This window comes from Xyrauchen texanus, chromosome 26 (assembly GCF_025860055.1).
Source record: "Xyrauchen texanus isolate HMW12.3.18 chromosome 26, RBS_HiC_50CHRs, whole genome shotgun sequence".
NCBI lineage: Eukaryota > Metazoa > Chordata > Actinopteri > Cypriniformes > Catostomidae > Xyrauchen > Xyrauchen texanus.
The window spans coordinates 11,848,109-11,870,298 of record NC_068301.1 but is presented as its reverse complement, the minus strand read 5'-3'; the positions used below and the strand labels follow the sequence as shown (position 1 = coordinate 11,870,298).

Below are 22,190 nucleotides of genomic sequence, written 5' to 3'. Positions count from 1 at the left end.
CTACCTAAAATAATATAATAAATAGGCTAATTTAGTGTATAGCGAAGATTCAGGAGCCTAATTTAGCATTGCGAAATATCTCAGCATTAGTCTATATTGCTCATGATCTGCTTTAGTCTACATCAGTGTGTCACTACTTACAATAACCACAACATAGAAAATTGCAATAGTACTGTAAGACATTTAGGAAATATTTTCTTGATCTGAGCCTTTTGTCCCAGTGACCCAGACAGATTGGTAATAAAAATTGCAAAGACCCTATTGTTCTTTTAAGGATTATTATTTAGGTCCCATGCAAAGAAAGTGCAGAGGCCCTATAGTTCTTCTAAGGATTAATATTTAGGTCCCAAGTACTGAAAGTGCAGAGGCCCTATTGTTCTTCTAAGGATTGATATTTAGGTCCCAAGTACTGAAAGTGCAGAGGCCCTATTTCTCTTTCAAGGATGATTAATATTTTTAGGGCTCAAGCATTGAAAGTGCAGAGGCCCTATTGTTCTTCTGAATATTGTTAGGGCCCAAGCACTAACCTCCATTGTCACATACAGTCACCAAAATTGGCACATATATAGATCTTATCAAGCCGAACAACTTTCATACTCACAGTCATTAGCTCTCCCCAACAGGAAGTCAGTCATTTTGGATCTTCTAAGACATTGTAGATGCTAAATTGCAAACAGATTTGTGATATTTTGAATGGTGTCGCCATGGCGAAGCAATACATTTTTGGTGAAAAATGGGAAACTGGAAGTGCCTTATATCTTCTGTGTGCTTTGTGTGATTTTTATGAAAATTCAGTTGTATATTTGGTCATGGGGGCTGATCACATTGATATGGCTATTATGGGTTACGGTTATAGCATCACCAACTGGCAGCAGGAAGTATGGCACTTTTTACAGACTTCGAAATAGCCCTCTTGTGTTTACATGAAATGCTTAAAAATTATTTTGAATAATGTCAAGACACTACTGATGTAAAATTGTAAAGGAATATTTGATCTTAAATACTGTTGCCATGGAACATATTAATTGTTATTCTTTTCTTCCTATATTTGGATGTTTTTGAGGCACTTGGCATACTTAAAATTTCGTGAAATTTCACATACACACATCAGAGTTGTCAGCCATTAGGAAGTGTCATTCATGTGTTTGTGTCTGTGAGAGTGCGGGGCTTTGTTTTGTTTCTGTTTTGCCACGCATCTCTCTGTCTTGTGTCATGCACTGCCTTATGTCTCTGTCTTTCTTTTATTTTGCAGGTGCCACAGTAATCTCAGCTCCGTTGCCCTGGTTACGAACATCTGCGACACCTGTTCTCCTTGTTTTCCCTCCTGATTTCTCTCCCATATATTCTCCCTGTTTGCTCTTGTGCCAGTTCGTTGTCTCTGTAAATGGATGCTGCAGAGACAAGATGGGCATCTTCCTTTTTCCATCTCCCCACGTGGTATTTTCGATCGATCAGGGGAACTGATGCTAGTGACATTGCCTGTTAATTTTTGATTGCAGTGGTCAAGCTGGACTATGATGAGTCAGACCTAAAGGAGGTATATAACATCTGCCTCAATCAACCTCTCAGTCTGGGGGATATGGAGAAACTGGGGCACTTGGGCTTTAGGGACTTTTTTTTATCACCTTTTCCATTGTGATGTGTCTGATCTCCCATCCCAGAAGGGTCTTCCCAGACAGATCATACCATCGTCCTACCCTCCTCAAGCCCAGTCCCCAGTCCTCCTTTGACCCATAAACAGAGGAGGAGGAGGAGGAAGAAGAACATTTCAACTGCATCCCCCCCTGTCCATTCCCACTGCCGACCACCAGGAGGTGGAGGAGCCCCCTGGTGACCGCCAGGAGGCAGAGGAGCCTGCTGCTGACCGCCAGGAGGTAAAGGAGCCCGCAGCTGACTGCCAGGAGGCAGAGGAGCCCGTTGCTGACCACCAGGAGGCGGAGGAGCCCACAGCTGACTACCAGGAGGCGGCACCATTCCTGCAGCAGTGCTTCTGATCATCTGGAAAAGGAGGAGGATAAGGGCTCCTGTTCCCCAGTCGCTACCAGTGCTCACGGCCATGGAGGCCGTTCCCTAGTTGCTGTCAATGTTCCCGGCCACGAAGGCTTTTTCCCAGTCACTGCCAGCGCTCACGGACACAGAGGTCATTTCCCAATCCCTCCAGTTCCCTGAGGCTGTCAGGGTGCCTGTCCTGTTACCTGTGGCCATCTACGAGTCCGACCAGTTCCCTGAGGCTGTCAACAAGTGCGTCCAGTTCCCTGAGGCTGTCGAAGAGCCTGTCCTGTTCCCTGTGGCCGTTCCTGACCACTCCCCAACGGCTATTGCCCTCCTGCCCTGCCAATTGTGTCTGCCCAGTCAGCCCTGCTGAAACACTGTTGAAAGCTCCTCCCAGGCCACTAGACCCTGCTTTGGGAGTCACCTGGAGTCACCCCAATGGCCACCTGAGCTTGCTCCATCCCCGGAGCTACTACCATGGCCACCTGACACTGCTCTGTGTCTGATTCCTCCATCCTGGTTTCCCCCGCACTCCCTCCCTTGGTCTGTACTGCCGGCTCCATCATGGTCTGTCCTGCCAGCTCTGCCCTGGTCTGTCCTGCTGGCTCGGCCCTGGGCTGTCCGGTTGGCAACATCATTGACTGTCCTGCTGGATCTTCTCTGGTTTCCCTCCCTTTCTTTGGTTCTTTTTGTTCTGTGTTTGTACCTGTTATGTTTGTCTTGTCTTGTCTTGTGATGTCTCCCTGGTGGGACACTAGGTGGCATCCCTTTTGAGGGGGTAATGTCAGGGTTCAGCCACTTCAGTTAGTTATGTTTTTATTGTCTTTGTGGCTAAGCTCTTTTTGTCATTTTGGCGGCATGCACTCGTGTCAATGGTTTGTGTCTATCTCTCGTGACCTCGGGCACGCTGTGCATTGCGCTGCACGTCCGGGCCATGATCTGTCTTTACGCTGTGCTGAGCTTCGGTCACTTTGGTCTGAGATATCGGGTTTATTTGTGGCCGAACTCTTGCACTGGTTTCTTGTCTCATTTGTCGCCTGTTGCGCACATCACATAGCGGTTGCTTCGCGATGCACGCTCAGGTTTTGTCTAGATTGCATGGCATTTTCTTGTCTCGTTCTGTCATTTGGCATGAGCGCATGTTACCTTGTAGTTTCTGGCAATATGCGCTCATTTCATTGGTGATTTTGTGTCTGTGAGAGCTTGTGGCTTTGTTTTGTTTCCGTATTGCGACATGTCTCTCAGTTTTGCGTCATGCCCCTCCTTATGTCTCTCTTTCTTTTATTTTGTGGCTGCCACAGTGATCTCAGCCCCATTGTCCTGGTTAATTCATTACCTTGTTAGCAGATCATCTGTGACACCTTTTCTCATCATTTTCCCTCCTGATTTCTCTGCCATATATTCTCCCTGTGTGCTCTGTCTTGTGCCAGTTCGTTGTCTCTGTTTAGTCATATCAGTCACATCATGTTTATCTCCTGTCTAGTCTTTTCGATTGTGTTTATTATCTGTCTGTAGTTTTTGTATTTCTTTTTGTTTCTCCTTTGTGAGAGTTTTTATTTCTGGTTCCAGTTTTGTTTTGTTTTGTTTTGTTATCATATTGGTTTTGTTTTCTGTACTCTCCACTGTGACAGTTTTGTGTTATGTTTATTTTTCTTTCAATAAAAGCCGATCTTGTACTCTTGCATTTTGGTCCTCCTCACTTTGCACTTTCAGCGATCTGTGACAGCTTGGGCACATCATCGCTGCTTGCAGCTATATCAATAAATAAATCTTTAATGAAAAGCATCTATATATATATATATATGTGTGTATCTGTATGTTTTTTTCAATAAATAATCAAACCACTGAACTAAAGCTAAATTAAACTCATTTAAGTAACATTAACTAGTACAAGTAAACTAAACTCATCTGTTATTAAAGTATCATTGTTTTAGTTTAAATATTTAAATTAAGTTACAGCACATCTTATACAGTATAAGGGAAATTATGACTGGAATCTCAGTTAGCCATATGGCACATTGGATTCTCCTCAGTAGTCAAGTCAAGTCATTTTTATTTGTATAGTGCCTTTCACAACACACATTGTTTCAAAGCAGCTTTACAGAAGATCAGGCACTAACAGATGATAAAACTGTAATATCTATAATGTCTTAAAGTCATCATTGTATAGTTTGATCAAATATGATTGTGAATTTTGTTTAAAAATAAGTAATTAAATAATAATTGTATTTATAACCCCACTGAGCAAGCCAAAGGCGACTGTGACAAGGAACACAAAACTCCATAAGATGAAGATTTCTCCATAAGGAGAAAAATAACCTTGGGAGAAACCAGACTCACTGTGGGGGCCAGTTCCAATCTGGCTAACATAATGAATATAATGCCAATATTACTTGTGTATAGTGCAAGTCATGGTTTAAAATTTTTAAACTAAGTACGAACTGTAAGATTAATGACTAATGTCTTTGAAGTCCATCCTGGATTAACTGCAGAAGTTCACATAGATACAATTGTCCTTGTTAGTTGGCTGATGAAGGGTTTTGTTGGCAATTAATTGATAGTCTATGTATTCCATTTCAAGAGTGTAGTCCATCATTAGACCTCGGTGATGCAGGCAGAGATCAGTGAGGTGCATCGCAGTTCAACCTGGCGGGTAATTTCGTTGAGGCCCATCCTAAATTCAAGGTTCAGGCAATGGCATATGAAGTATCCCATGTCTTATGGTTGGAGTTGGCATCAGTTCATCCTCTGAAGTCCATCGTAACAGACTGAAGAGATGTTTTGCTGGCACCGACTGCTATAAGTCATCATCACACAGCGACACGTAGCAGTGGAGTCCAACATAAAGCAGGAATGGAGCTGGATCAGGGCGGTTTCTGGTTCCGGCAGACCTAACTAAAGCAGCATAATTTTGAGTTGAAGGATAAATTAGGTGTATGCCTGGCTAAATAGATGCGTCTTTAGTCTAGACTTAAACTGAGGGAGTGTGTCTGCATCTCGAACAGTGTTAGGGAGACTATTCCATAGTTTAGGAGCCAAATATGAAAAGGATCTATATCCTTTTGTGGATTTTGATATTCTAGGAACTATTAACAGGAATTTTGTGATCGTAATGAACGTGATGGAATATAGCATGGTAGAAGGTCACTTAAGTACTGCGGAACTTCACCATTCAAAGCTTTGTACGTAGTTACGGAATTTTAAAATTAATATGAAATTTAACAGGTAGCCAATGTAATGATGATAAAATGGGGCTAATATGATCATATTTCTTGGTTCTCGTCAGCACTCTATCTGCAGCATTTTGAACCAATTGAAGTTTATTTATTGATCTTGCTGGACATCCTCCCATTAATGCATTACAATAATCTAGTATTGAGGTCATGAACGGCATCAGCAACAGAGAGGATGTGTCGTAATTTAGCAATATTTCTTAGGTGGACGAATGCTGTTCTACAAACTTCAATTTTCAAAGGACAGATTGGTATTAAATATAATTCTTAGTCCACATACACTCACCTAAAGGATTATTAGGAACACATGTTCAATTTCTCATTAATGCAATTATCTAATCAACCAATCACATGGCAGTTGCTTCAATGCATTTAGGGGTGTGGTCCTGGTCAAGACAATCTCCTGAACTCCAAACTGAATGTCAGAATGGGAAAGAAAGGTGATTTAAGCAATTTTGAGCGTGGCATGGTTGTTGGTGCCAGACGGGCCGGTCTGAGTATTTCACAATCTGCTCAGTTACTGGGATTTTCATGCACAACCATTTCTAGGGTTTACAAAGAATGGTGTGAAAAGGGAAAAACATCCAGTATGCGGCAGTCCTGTGGGCGAAAATGCCTTGTTGATGCTAGAGGTCAGAGGAGAATGGGCCGACTGATTCAAGCTGATAGAAGAGCAACTTTGCCTGAAATAACCACTCATTACAACCAAGGTATGCAGCAAAGCATTTGTGAAGCCACAACACGCACAACCTTGAGGTGGATGGGCTACAACAGCAGACCCCACCGGGTACCACTCATCTCCACTACAAATAGGAAAAAGAGGCTACAATTTGCAAGAGCTCACCAAAATTGGACAGTTGAAGACTGGAAAAATGTTGCCTGGTCTGATGAGTCTCGATTTCTGTTGAGACATTCAGATGGTAGAGTCAGAATTTGGCGTAAACCGAATGAGAACATGGATCCATCATGCCTTGTTACCACTGTGCAGGCTGGTGGTGGTGGTGTAATGGTGTGGGGGATGTTTTCTTGGCACACTTTAGGCCCCTTAGTGCCAATTGGGCATCGTTTAAATGCCACGGCCTACCTGAGCATTGTTTCTGACCATGTCCATCCCTTTATGGCCACCATGTACCCATCCTCTGATGGCTACTTCCAGCAGGATAATGCACCATGTCACAAAGCTCGAATCATTTCAAATTGGTTTCTTGAACATGACAATGAGTTCACTGTACTAAAATGGCCCCCACAGTCACCAGATCTCAACCCAATAGAGCATCTTTGGGATGTGGTGGAACGGGAGGTTCGTGCCCTGGATGTGCATCCCACAAATCTCCATCAACTGCAAGATGCTATCCTATCAATATGGGCCAACATTTCTAAAGAATGCTTTCAGCACCTTGTTGAATCAATGCCACGGAGAATTAAGGCAGTTCTGAAGGCGAAAGGGGGTCAAACACAGTATTAGCCGCATACTGGATGTTTTTCCCTTTTCACACCATTCTTTGTAAACCCTAGAAATGGTTGTGCGTGAAAATCCCAGTAACTGAGCAGATTGTGAAATACTCAGACCGGCCCGTCTGGCACCAACAACCATGCCACGCTCAAAATTGTTTAAATCACCTTTCTTTCCCATTCTGACATTCAGTTTGGAGTTCAGGAGATTGTCTTGACCAGGACCACACCCCTAAATGCATTGAAGCAACTGCCATGTGATTGGTTGATTAGATAATTGCATTAATGAGAAATTGAACAGGTGTTCCTAATAATCCTTTAGGTGAGTGTGTGTGTATATATATATATATATATATATATATATATATATATATATATATATATATATATATATATATATATATAGCATGAGTGCTGTTGTCAATCCACATTAAAAACAATATATCCAAAATTATTAAGAAACTGACTGTTTAAAAAGTTGTTGCCTATCTATCTATCTATCTATCTATCTATCTATCTATCTATCTATCTATCTATCTATCTATCTATCTATCTATCTATCTATCTATCTATCTATCTATCTATCTATCTAGACCCGTGAAGATAGACAGTGGTGAACAGTCCTTGAAATGGTCTATCCACAGTTTTCCTGAGCAACCACTAGGCGGTGACATGATGATTCTAATTGCCTGTTTTGTATTTCTGGTCTCCAGACGCCAAATAAAAACTGCCAAAACGAGCATCCAGAGGACAACAACAACAACAATTAAAGTGTTACTTGGTGTAAAAATTTATTTCAGGCTCAACTTGATTGTCATAACAACTCAGAATAATTAATTATATCAATGTAAATATCCTCGGACAATCGCTTCATGTCATCTACACACTCAGGTGCGGTACTGTCTATAAAAATAAGGTCATCTTGACTGTGTGAAGTATCGGCATGTTTTTTGACAATTTTTAAAAATGTAATACCTTAAACATTACATTACCCCCTAAGAATTTACACAGATGTGAGTGAAAACACTAGAGACCGGAAATAGAAAACAGTCGAATCGTGGAATATACAGTACAGCTGTGTCTCATTTCGAAGGCTGCGTACTAAGTAGGATGCGTCCTTTGAAGGCTGCAGTATACGGAGCATCCTCCTTTAAACAAGTCTTGTTTAAACGAGATGGCCTTCGCAGGAAGAATGTAAATGGAACATATCATGGTGACAGCACGCCACTCTTTAACAAGCGCTGAGAAGGTAACAGATTCCCTTTGGAAGGGAATGTATGAGGTACATTTTAGGAAAGTTATAATGATGTAAAGAGTAAAGAAAATAGATTTTACAGGTGTACTTTTAGTCTAATACTTTATTTTATTTATATATTAATATAATTATACATATTATATACTCTGCACCCATCTACTGAGGTAGGCTACTTCAACTTGGGAATTAACATTACTTGCGTTTGAACGTCATATTTATGGGCAAATTGGCGTTGTTATTTTTTTTAGACATTTCCGTTGAAGCAAAGAATTGTGAGTTGTGAGTGCCCACGAAGGATACACCTCATGCAAAGAAGGTCGCATTCGAAGGCTGCATTCGGAGTGTCCTATTCGCTTTTCTGAAACGAGACAGCCTCGATGACGTATATGCAGCCGACAAATGCGAGCCTTCCAAACGAGACACAGCCATCGTTGTTTGTCTCGGCTGTCAAATACTGGTTCCCTGTCTACCAATCACTGAGGGCGCTATTTAAATTAGAGCGTTAATAAAACGTGACGCCATCCATAGGATGGAGGTCAACTCCGCCTTTAGGCTACTCTTATTCTATAACTCTTAAGATTTCCTTGGGAAGATCTGCGCTTAGCAGGTTTTTGAATGGGTTTTAAGCAAAAATATCCTAGCTATGAACTCTTTGGGGAACTTTTGTAAGATTAAAATCTTTATGAGTATGTGCCCAATCTTTGTGATTACGGACTCTGCATATTTTCGTGTAATTGTGACTGAACAGTAGAGGGCGACATAGCCTGCTGCGTTTAAAATGTTCAACTATTGCAGTCTTCTAGTCCCTCTTTTGCCCATGCAGAGTACATAGACCTCATTCAAGAAATGTAAACCCTATCATTTTTGTTTAATTCACTTTTAGATTAGCTGATTTGATTATGACAACAATAATATTTACATCATCCTACTGTTTGATAGATTTGTTTAGGCTATGATTTAAATGGGAAACACTGATGAAACGATAAAGCAAAATCAAGTAACCAAATGGGCGACCAAATACATTGCAGGTGTTTTTTTATTTATTTATTTTTAAACACAGGCATGCATGGGAATTTTCTCAAACAATTTTACATATTCAGGTCTTTAGAGACATGGCACTTATATTTATCACAAATGGATCTACAAATTTCCCAGATAGTGTCAAATTTTCAAGAAAATTAGAAAACAATAGAATAAAATATATTTTGATGTTTTATTTTTCATACATTTCAAAGAGAAAATGCACCAAATCAAGACAAATCTAAAACAGGATTCATTCATTTTACACTGAAATTTCCTGAGACGCAATTGGCTGTCAAAAACATATTGAGCTATACATATGACACAAAATACACATAAGTTACACATACATATTTTTTTCAGGCACTATATAGATGCACTACTTACCTAATTTCAACAGAACACAAAAATCAATAGTCATATTATACTGTTCATGTATTGTACTTGCAATAGTTTACGTCCATGTTGTTGTTTTTTATCAAATAGCAATGCCAAATGAATCTAAAATCATATTATTTTTGTGCAATTTTGGCATTTTTTTTTAGTTTTACAGTTTTTTTTTTTATAAGAGAGAGATTGTAGAATACTAAAGAGGTGTGAGCACAACTCCAAAAAAATGGATGAGTTACAGGGGTTGAATTGAGGTCCGGGGTCACTAAAGACCTGAGGTATGCATTTAAGGGTTAATAAATAAATAATAACCCATCAATCTTACTAAAGTGCTTTCTTCATGCCAGGTTGAGTAAATGTGTTTCTGTATCTGCGCATGCACCAAATAATAGCTGTTTGAGTATTGTAAGTTTCACAGCATAAGCCTATATCTAATAATTGTCATCATTACAAATTCATATATATCTACAGTACATTGCCACAACAGTGGATACACTTGTGAACTAAAGTTATAACTACCCTCCATATTCCCCTTTCCACACACACTCACACACGCACACACGCATGCACACACACACAAAGAGAGAGAGAGAGAGAGAGAGTGCGACAGAACTGGGCCAGACATTGAGAATGATTAATTACCATTATGTTAACAATGCAATAAGATGGGGGCGGGTTAGGTAGATGAACACGTAAATGAAATGAAGCAATCCGAGTTTGGCCACTTTTTTGTCTGCTTGTTGGAAAAGTTTTGTTGTTTTTGTTGATACTAATCTATAACAAAATATACTGTGGTGTTACCATGGTACAGTGACGGTAACAGATGGTAGATGGACTCTGATATATACAGATGAATTTACATATACTTAGGTTGAAGTCATTAAAACTCATTTTTTAACCACTTCACAGATCTAATATTATATAGTTTTGGCAAGTTGTTTTGGACATCTACTTTGTGTGTGACACGAGTCATTTTTCCAACAATTGTTTACAGATAGATTGTTCCACTTTTAAATGACTATATGACAATTTTGAATTTCTGGTCTCCAGACGGCAAGTAAAAACTGCCAAAACGAACAATCCAGAGGAGAACAACAACAACAACTGAAGTGTAACTTGGTGCAAAAAGGAATTACAGGCACAACTTGTGCAGTTGTTGGCTGTCATAACAACTCTGAATAATTAATTATATCACTGTAACAAACCTCGGACCTTCACTTCATGTCATCTACACACCCAGGTGAGGTTGCGAGTGAAAACACTAGAGACTGGAAATAGAAAACAGTCGAATCGTGGAACACTTCCACGTGCAGGGAGAAAGTGGATATATACAGTATATCAGCTGTGTCTCGTTTCGAAGGCTGCATACAAGGTAGGATGCATCCTTTGAAGGCTACAGTATACCGAGTGTCTTCCTTTAAACAAGTCTCGATTAAACGAGACGGCCTTTGTAGGACGAATGGAAACTGAACTCACACCACTCTTTAACAAGGTAACAAATTCCCTTTAGAAGGGAATGTATGAGGTACATTTTAGGAGAGTTATAATGATGTAATGAGAAAAGAAAATAGATTTTACAGGTGTACTTTTAGTCTAATACATTATTTTATTTATATATTAATCTGATTATACATATAGACTGTATCACAATTTCAGTAGTTCAGAAGTTTACATACACTAAGTTAACTGTGCCTTTAAGCAGCTTGGAAAATTCCAGAAAATTATGCCAAACTTTTAGACAATTAGACAATTAGCTTCTGATAGGAGGTGTACTGAATTGGAGGTGTACCTATGGATGTATTTTAAGGCCTACCTTCAAAGGCCTACCTCTTTGCTTGACATCATGGGAAAATCAAAAGAAATCAGCCAAGCAGAAAAAAAAGAGTTGTGGACCTCTACAGGTCTGGTTCATCCTTGGGAGCAATTTCCAAATGTCTGAAGGTACCATGTCTGTACAAACAATAGTATGCAGTTATAAATGCTATGGGACCATGCAGCCATCATAACGCTCAGGAAGGAGATGCATTCTGTCTCCTAGAGATTAATGTAGTTTGGAGCGAAAAGTGCAAATCAATCCCAGAACAGCAGCAAAGGACCTTGTGAAGATGCTGGAGGAAACAGGTAGACAAGTATCTATATCTACAGAAAAACAAGTCCTATATCGACATAACCCGAAAGGCTGCTCAGCAAGGAAAAAGCCACTGCTCCAAAACTGCTATACAAAAGCCAGACAACAGTTTGCAAGTGCACATGGGGAAGATCTTAATTTTTGGAGAAATGTCCTCTGGTCTAATGAAGAAAAAACTGAACTGTTTGGCCATAATGACCATTGTTATGTTTGGAGTTAAAAGGGTAAGGCTTGCAAGCCGAAGAACACCATCACAGCCATGAAGCATGGAGAAGTGCTTTGCTGCAGGAGAGACTGGTGCACCTCACAAAATAGATGGCATCATTAGGAAGGAAAATGATGTGGATATATTGAAGCAACATCTCAAGACATCAGCCAGGAAGCTAAAGCTTGGTCGCAAATGGGTCTTCCAAATGGACAATGACCCTAAGCATACCTCCAAAGTTGTGGCAAAATGGCTTAAGGACAACAAAGTCATGGTACTGGAGTGACCATAACAAAGGCCTCAATACGATATAAAATATGTGGGCAGAACTGAAAAAGCATGTGCGAGCCTACAAAACTGACTCAGTTACACCAGTTCTGTCTGGAGGAATGGGCCAAAATTCCAGCAACTTATTGTGAGAAGCTTGTGAAAGGCTACCCAAAATGTTTGACCCAAGTTAAATAATTTAAAGGCAATGCTACCAAATACTAACAAAGTGTATGTAAACTTCTGACCTACTGGGAATGTGATGAAAGGAATAAAAGCTGAAATAAACAATTCTCTCTACTATTATTCTGATATTTCACATTCTTAAAATACAGTAATGATCATAACTGATCTAAGACAGGGAATGTTTTCTATGATTAAATGTCAGGAATTATGAAAAACTGAGCTTTATTTTATTTGGCTAAGGTGTATGTAAACTTCTGACTTCAACTGTAGCTACTGTGGTTCTGAATGATTGCCATATTCATGTACAGTACAATGGTATCAACATGGCAAACTACTGCCAAAATACGTTTTTATTACATTTTTTGAAGAGTGTAAAATATTGCAGACTATTTTTAGAGCATTTGCGGATTGATCTACTGAACGATTTCGCACTTTACAGCTGATTGATTCTCCAATCTCAAGCGCCTCGTACACAGACTGTCTGCGCTCCATTTACCTGACAAGCACCTGCGGGCGTCACTATCAGTGACTCGGGGACGCGCATCCGCATACAACTTGCTCGCGCTCTTGAGAAGGAACAGGATCCTCCGTTTCTGTCTCGCACCGCTGAAAGATCAGTTTCACTGGAGTGCTTAAAACTATCTCTGCCTTTGTCTCTGACAACGCCGCGTCACTTTGATGGGGAATTCGATATCAGGGCGGGAAAATGCCTGTTATGAAGGGATTGCTCGCTCCACAGAACACATTTTTGGATACTATAGCGACGCGTTTTGACGGCACACGTGAGTAACCGTGATGATATTTAACAATGTTTGTGGGCAAAACTACTTTGGGGTTTTAATGAGATATAATAATTTTTAATTTTTTTTAATTATTTTTGTTTTTTGCCTGAGCAAACCAAATGCATTTAAATTGCCCTGATGTCTTTCAGAACAACTGTAGATAGAATAGCATTTAAAAAAATATATATTAAATAAAAACATGTCATTTTAATCGGAACTACAAAAATCTCAAAAGTTGCTCAGTGATTAATTATACCAAGAAATGAAATGCACAGACTGCCTTTAGTTCTTAACAAGTGCTTTTTTATTTAAATTATACAAAATACTGTAAAAGTGTGTACTTTCTCAGCACCACGGACAGCGCACATTCACTTTCAATCAGCTTTGAAGCTTGGATGGCTCGTGCGCTACATCACTTTGCTCTGATTTTTATTTAATTTTTTTTTCTCACATAAAGCGCTCAAGCAGGTTTAATAAAGATAACAGTAACAGTCGAACATGTATTCGATTAAAGTTCTGACCTATAGATAAACGTGCACGCAAAGGATGCGCATAATGTCCTGATGGAATCGAGCGCGTGGCCTTAGGTAACGACAAGCATAGATCAAATATAATTGGTTGACCACAGAACAGACAGTATTTCATCTCAAGACGCATTTATGCCTGGACAGTTGCGCGTTTGTGAAAAATGATTCTGTCTGGCTTTTTTGTAGTTCCAGCCACGATAAAATTTCCCGGTTTTCAGTGTGTGTTCCCCCAAGACTATCAGATGTTCTGAAGCAATTAGGCTTTGTTTGGAACAGTGTGGATTCCTAGATCTGTGTTTTGTTTTCTTAATAGAAAGAATTTGTTCCATCTTGCCTTATTACTAAACATTCATTTATGAGGTAACATGTGTATCTTAGATTGTCGGGGGGAAAAACAACGCTTTTATTGAATATAACCAATCTAAAATCAGGTCTAGGGTTTGAGAAATGAGGACCCAGACTGTGTTTTATTTTAGAGCCAGAAGGGAGCTTTCACCACAGAGACATGGTGTCCTCTGGGCTGCTGGGCCCATATATTACCAAACTGTCATGGTGTAAACCTATGTGACTATGGTTTGTCCTTCAGGGGAGAATACCTGTTGTATGGCTTTTACACCTTGAGCTGCCGCAGGTAGCATGGCTGAGAATAGCACAGGAATGGTTGGAAATAGCACCTGTAAGATTGAAAGGATATCGACAAAAATGACATATGGGAGATAATAGAGAACAACCCATTAGGTTTCATTGACAGTGGCTCTCCAGAAAGGTTAGGCTACATGAGAAGAGCATCATCAACAGAGAGATTTTATATTGTTTTTGCAAAACTATGTATCACAGACACAAATGATAGCAAAGGCAACCATGCCAAAGCAGAAATGCTCTTACCAGTCTCCATTTTGAATGTTGTACAGCTGTGCAAAAGAAAATCATTTCAATAATGACATTTTACATTTTCGGAAGAAATTGAAAGTGGTGCATGCCTCTGCTAAACTCACAATGTTAGGGTGTTCTGGGTTGTTCCCAGTGTGTTGCTGTGTGGTTGTTAAGGTGTTTTGTTGGTTACTACAACATTGCTATGGTGTTATGGGTGGTTGCTAGGTGGTAGCTCAAGATAAAATCAATTCATATCCACCCACGACAGTAACCAAACACTGTCTGAAATTTTTTGACTCCACCCCTATTCTCTTCCTGTCCAAACTAATAAAGGTATTAACAAACCAAATTAATTATAATCTGAGTACATCCAAACAATGAAAATGCATTCATTCAATCAATCAATCAATCAATCAATCAATCAATCAATCAATCAATCAATCAATCAATCAATCAATCAATCAATCAAGCAATCAAGCAATCAATCAATCAATAAATCAATCATATTTTAGCTCAGGTCCCTCCTTCAGAATAAATCTATGGGATTATTTCAACTGTTTTATCATCTGCTATGTGAAAAACCAGAAGTCTAATCACTTAGAAATGTAATAGCACACCTCTCCCCAACAAGCCACACAATTTGAGATATCATTCATGTCTTTAGTCTGCACAAACAGTGCAGGATGAGTTACATGCCAAATTTTAATACTTAAACTATATTACTTAAATTCCTTAGCAAGTAAGCACCACTAAGTTAACCTCTTAATCTTGTGTAACAGCCAAGTTACATAAGAAAGCTTGCTGACTGAGAAGCTATACATCTATTAAACTACTAAATGAATTCCCCTCTGCAGCAACCTATTGGGTGTGTTCACTGCTATGCGTTAATATTCCATCAAGACGAAAGACTTCAAAATGCTTCACGCAGGTACCTGACAGGACAGCATATGGTGGGTAATTACAGTAAAGTTGTGTGTGTGGTGTGTGTGTGTGTGTGTGTGTGTGTGTGTGTGTGTGTGTGTGTGTGCATTTGCAATGGTATGTGGCACAAGGAAAGAGAGTGCTAAAAACTCTGCTGAACTGTGAATGAGTAATTTAGAGTAATTTGGGATAAGTCCTTTTAAAAAGAACACTTCAAGTAGATGCTTCCGTTAGTAAAATTACAAGCACAGGGTTAAACACCCAAGTCAGGTAATGGAGATATTTTAGGCAATTCACTCTTACATGTAATGCATAATCACACTGCTATTGAACGCAAAATTGTTCAGGCACAATCTGAGAAGATGGGCATGTCTCATGCATCACTTCAAGATCTATTGGTTTGAAAGAACCTGTTATTAATTTCAATAGACAAATTGTGTCTCTGGAAGAAGAATGTGTGTGTTGTGTGAACTTGGATAGAGATGTCAGTGTGCTGTTATTCTGTTGCTCACTGAACTTCACCCATGGCCGAGACTGAGCTCATCAGTCATCATTAGGGAAGAGAGAGAGAGACTGCAACTCTCAAGAGGGAAAACAAGAGATGGAAGGGCTACAGAATGCATTCATGGACATAAAGAGGCAGAAATTGGGGAGAGCAAGGATGGTGGTTTATGGTATTTTGGCTCAGAATAACTCCATATAGAAACAGACATTCCAAAAAACTTTTAGTTGGATAATAGAGCACAACAGTCTGGTTCCGGAAGTAAAAATCACTTTCATTATCTCCGTGAAGAAATACATTTTTTACAATAACATATAAACCAACTACTATGAGCTCAGACGTTGTAAAGTGATTGTATAGGCTTATGTAGGAGCCAGAATGCAGTTTGGTTTCAACTTCGTTAAAAAAAAAGATTTTGTACCATTGCTAAATTCCCGAAGAATTACAAAACGGCATTGTGAATGACGTAATTGATTCTGTCACTATTAAACTACTAAATATTTGTACATATTTTTCAATAAATGTGATGTATAATCAAAATTTAAGTCATTAGTTTTATATTGTACATTCGTTTCTGATTAATTCACAATACTTCATTGGACAAGTGGTTCATTCCCTCATAAAAGAACACATAATATACTGTACTTTACACAGTTCTGTACCTGTGTCTGACTGGTCTGACTTTGCTTAAAATAAAAAATATATATGTTGTGTGATTCAAATCAGTGCTGGCTGGTTTGGTTCATGGCTTAGTGTCGATATGTCGCAATCAGTGTTCGATAAGTTACTTTAAAAAAGTAATTCACACCAAATTAATAATTATTTGCTCTAAAATTGTAATCAGAATACTTTACTAATTACGTCATTGAAAAGGTAATGACATTACTAAATACTTTTCTTTTAAGTTATAAAACACATTTCCACTCAACAAATTAAAATAAATGTCTATATTTCTTTCTTGTTTATTGTTACACACATGTCATAAACATTTCTCCTTCACAATGACTCATTACGGGGCCATAAATCATGTATTCTACATAAATAATATATTAGAAATAAGCATAACCCTATAATGTACTTAAAGTAATGAAATTAATTGAAAGTCAGTAACTGTAATCTGATTACAAGAATTTAAAATGTAATGCATTACACTTCCTTTTTCGACTAAAAGGTAATTAGATTACAGTAACTAATTACCTTGTAATTGGATTAAACCAACACTGATCGCAATTCTTTTTCTCACGATATTGTATCAATACTTTAGATCCATATATCGATATTTATATTCAACTATTCATGTCTAGCATTTCAATAAAGTAGAAGCTGGTTGTCCAATCTTTGAAAGCGGTGTTCCTCAGTACAGCCAGAGACGCTTCCATAGGGCACACAAGAGACTGAAACTGAGCTTGTTTTGCTCATGGACACCCTGGGACTCTCTCACACTTTTGGCATGAGGGCTGGGCAAAAATATCGATTTTCCTCTCAATCGTAATTAAGGATGTGTCAATACAATCAAATGTCGATATATCAAGATACCTTGTCTCATGATATTGTGTCGATACTTGAGATTCAAGTATCGGTATTTACAGTACACTATTTGTGTATTCATATAATGTAAACACACACCAAATTTGGTACATTGTTACTTCCAAATCAATTTAATGAGCTTACCAAGAGACATAAACGTGATGTTTCCAACTACATGCTTTTCATCAGAAGAGCATGTATATAACTGAAATATACCCAAATGAATTGGAATTCAAACTGTAATGGATTGGTAATTGAATTAAATAAAGATATTGTGAGGCGATACCCAGCCTTAATCGCGATCTTCATTTGAATGATCCCGATGTCGATTTATAAAATCCTAAGATCTGTCTTTGCAGCCTGCTACAATGCGCATTACTCACTCGCATATGCATCTATAAATGTTTGTAATTAGCCTCTGGATGGTCATTTTTCAGATTTCTCTCACCAGTGAAATGACAAAGTTTAGCACCGAGATCTTTTCACAGCGTGTTGAGAGTAAAAGTTTGGTTTCACTCGTCGTTCTGTGTAATCACATCTGAGTCCAAAGACAAGATCCATGCATTCCATTTGTCATTGAGTAATGTATCTTTTAATATACTTTCTGTTCTTTACAGTCAGTTTTTGATCAAAAACAACACCATAGACCTTTTTCACAGTTAGTGCCATCTTTGATTTTTGACAGGAACGAAAACAAGGCTGTAAGGGATAGACTGACCATCTCTTCAATGATGCACTGTATAAAATCAAAAAGCTCCTAGATCACAACTAATTTTCCAAAGTGGGTGGTCACTGTAGTACTCTAAGCAGATCCAGATTATGCATGGTAACAATGCTATTAAAACAGCATTGAGTATTAAGACACCATTTCAAAAGCATAGTAGCACACAGGTATGAGGTGCTCTCTGTGGATTCAGAGAGTTATCCTCGTGGGTCAGACACGAATACAGATGGAACTCTCACTCACTGTTCCAGAATCGTGCCAGTCTAGATTTCAGACCATACCATTTTCCTTTGTCTTATTAACATTCTGAGAATAGTTTGTGTGCACAAAACATGAACTGAAACTAAATCTAAGGCACCCTGTTTCCTGTTGAGACAATGACAAAAGAAATTATGTAACCAAAACAGATTAGCATGATAAAAAGAAATAAATGATTAGATAAGATAAATGGAGTTCAGATTGTTTCCCCCAAAAAATATATAATTAAATAATTGGTGGTTTGTTTATTGCAGAAAAATTAAACAAAGGGTTAAAAATTGTAAGCACCACATGCAGATGGTTTTAAATTAGCGTTCTCAGTTTCTTGTCAGTTACATCTTGCTTGTAGAGCTCATTAGCCTCAAGTATTTAGAAAAGTCGTTTTTGCTGAGATTTGAGAGGCTGTTATCTATAACCACACTTTCTTGATGTCAGTAAAGGAGAAATGAAATATTTTCAGCTCTCTCAGTGCTTGAATCTGTTCGCAGATGTCAACAGACGACATTATACATGATACATTATACATAACTCTATTTCAAGGAAATAGGATGCAGAACAAGAGGACAGTCAAACCTTCAAGCCAGCAAAATCAGGGCCACGCCAGTAGCGCACATAATAAAAGGCAGTCTGTACCTCATAAGGCTTGCCAGAGTTTGAAAGATGGGTCCCATTCTAAGACTATGATCAGACTGGAATACTAGTTTACTGTTTACTGTATACTGCCTACTATGTACATATATATATATATTTTAATAATGTAAAACAGTATGCAATATGCAACAAAATGCATTACAAAGAGAAATATGCTTAATAGTATAGTTGAGATCACATGACCTCATCAAGTTGCTTAATTAAGCGAAAGCCTTCCAGTTATTAACTTGTAAATGAATCAGTTATTTTGTACTGTATTTCTATTCCCAGTATGTGATAAATATGATTAGGTGTGATAAGAGTGTAATTATTTTAATGTTATACTTCTTTCTCATATTCCAGTTTAATGTGCAGAGACAATGTTATGTAAGTCATTCGTTGTCTTGTGAAGCTAGAATTTTTATTAAAACGGCAAAGGTCTGGGATATAGAAGCTTTAATTGGCCAAGACCTGCCCAGTTAGACAGGAAAAGCCCTCTAACTGATATGTTAAGTGATCAATCACAGTTGGTTTAGTCATCACGTGCTGTTTAAGGGAGTGGAGTTAATGAGATACAGTATGTCATTCCATAATAAAAGATCATCATGGGGAAAGATGTTATTTACACCCCCTGGATACATATCCTGAGGTTACCAGAACCTGCCAGATCAGCTCTGGTCCTGCATGATGTCTGACTCCTGTCCTGCCTGATGTCCAACTCCCACTACTAATATCCCACAATATTAATCTCCTTCTTACTAAAGACTTCACCTCCTGCCTAGAGAGTTTTGGATGCCAGCAATATATCACTTTTCCCACACACTCCAAAGGACATACTCTGGACTTAATTTGCTGTTCTGGTGTCACTCCCTCTGACATTACAGCTGCTGAACTCCCTATAACTGACCATTTTCTCATCTCATTTACTGTGAAACTCACTCTTTCCATCTCTAAAATATCACGTTTTATTTCATTTCGGAATATTAAGAATATCGATGCTGTCACTCTCACTTCAAGTATCCACTCTTTCTGCCTGCCTGACATTCACAATCTATCCACCCCCGACGATCTGGTCTCTCACTACAACACTGGACTCCATAATATTCTTAACTCCCTTGCTCCGTTAAAAAATAGATCTGTTTCTTTTTCTACTTCCGCCCGTTGGTTCACCCCCGATCTTCGTCTCATGAAAGCCAAAGGGCGGCAACTTGAACGTCTTTATAGAAAAACTGGTCTCACTATTCACAAAGAAATGTACAATAACCACATCTTACTTTACAAGGACTCCATTGCTAGCACCAAAAGCCACTACTACTCCAGTATGATTATTGCCAATAAAGGAAACTCCAAGTCACTTTTTTCCTTACTTAACAATATTACCCAACCCCAGGACTTTCTTCCCCCTCATTTGTATACAACCTCCTTTTGCAACTCCATTATGTCATTTTTCACTGAAAAAATCAAGAATATCCACCAGCACTTGGGATCTATCCCTCATCTTAGCATTTCAGCCGACTTTCACCCATCCACCCATTCATTCTCTTCCTTCGAGCTCCCCGCTATTTCAGAAATCAAAGAACTCATTAGGAAATCCAAGGCTTCCACTTGTCAACTTGACCCCCTTCCAACACAACTTGTTAAAGCTTGCCTTCCCTCCCTGGCTCCCCTCATTTCAGCTATCATCCACTCCTCTCTTACCACTGGAACTGTACCCACATCATTCAAAACAGCTGCCATTACCCCAATTTTAAAAAAATTTGGTGCCGATTCTTCAAACTTCAATAACTTTCGCCCTATATCCAACTTACCATTCATCTCCAAAATCCTAGAAAAAACAGTTGCCTCTCAACTCCATTTTCATCTATCCCACAATAACCTGTATGAACAGTTCCAGTCTGGTTTCCGTCCACTACATAGCACTGAAACAGCACTTATCAAAATCACCAATGACCTTCTCATGGCAGCTGATTCTGGACTCCTTACCATCCTCATCCTCCTCGACTTAAGTGCAGCCTTTGATACCATCTCTCACACCGTCCTTCTCAACAGATTATCTTCCATTGGCATCACCCACACTCCGTTAGACTGGTTCACATCTTATCTCTCTGGCCGCACTCAGTTTGTTCAACTTAAGTCTTTCAAATCCAGTCCCTCTACTGTCACTTCAGGTGTGATAATTTATCTCCTTCCCCTGGGCAATATATTCCGCAAATTTAACATTCAATTCCACTGTTATGCTGATGACACCCAGCTCTACCTCTCGACCAAACCTTCATTCACTTCCCCGCCCACCTCCCTCACTGATTGTATTACAGAAATAAAAACCTGGTTTTCCCAAAATTTTCTCAAATTAAACAGTGATAAAACTGAGGTTCTCCTCATTGGCACTAAATCTAATTTATCCAAAACAGACAGTTTTTCACTCACTATTGATAACTCCTCCGTTTCACCCTCCCCCCAGGTTAGGAGTTTGGGTGTCATCCTTGACACCACATTATCTTTTCAGTCCCACATCAATAACATTACCCGGTCTGCCTACTTCCATTTACGAAACATTAATCGCCTTCGCCCCTCCCTTACACCACACACTGCCGCCGTTCTTGTCCATAGTCTTGTCACTTCCCGTTTGGACTACTGCAACTCTCTCCTTTTCTGCCTCCCTCACAAATCCCTTCATAAGCTTCAACTGGTCCAGAATTCAGCTGCCCGCATCATAACTCCGAACCCCTCTATTCACCACATCACTCCTGTTCTTCGACAGCTTCACTGGCTCCCGGTCCAGTTCCGTATTCAATACAAAATCCTTCTGTTAACATTCAAGGCCATCCACAATCTTGCCCCCCCATATCTGTCTGATCTTCTCCATGGTCCTACATCCATCCGCTCCCTTAGATCCTCTTCCTTCATACACCTGTCTGTCCCCCCTGCCCGTCTCACCACTATGGGGAGCAGAGCATTTAGCCGCTCTGCTCCCCGTCTCTGGAACTCCTTACCACCCGAACTTAGAAACATCGATTCATTTTTCCACTTCAAATCGCAACTCAAAACACATCTGTTCAAAAATGCCTATCTCACATGATATCAATTGCTCTACCTCTTTTTGTTTTTAATGTTGTTGTTTATTTAATTTTGGTGCTTTTAAATGTCTTATGTATTCCTGTACGGTGTCCTTGAGTGCCGAGAAAGGCGCCTTTAAATAAAATGTATTATTATTATTATTACTACTACATGTTGCTAAGTGATGGCGAATAACTGCAGCCTGTGCCAGCCAGATATCACTTCAGTCTACTACGATGGTCTGCACAGAGGATATATTGA

The 22,190-nt window shown here is 39.2% G+C and overlaps 1 protein-coding gene across 1 annotated transcript in view; it reads left to right on the top strand.

Moving 5' to 3' along the window:
• Positions 1-12,834: 12,834 nt before the first annotated feature.
• LOC127619477 (potassium voltage-gated channel subfamily H member 8-like) overlaps positions 12,835-22,190 on the top strand; it is a 76,682-nt gene continuing 67,326 nt past the window's right edge. Inside the window, exon 1 of the mRNA XM_052092323.1 lies at positions 12,835-12,910. Within this exon, the coding sequence (XP_051948283.1) occupies positions 12,835-12,910 (76 nt within the window). The remainder of the gene's footprint in view (positions 12,911-22,190) is intronic.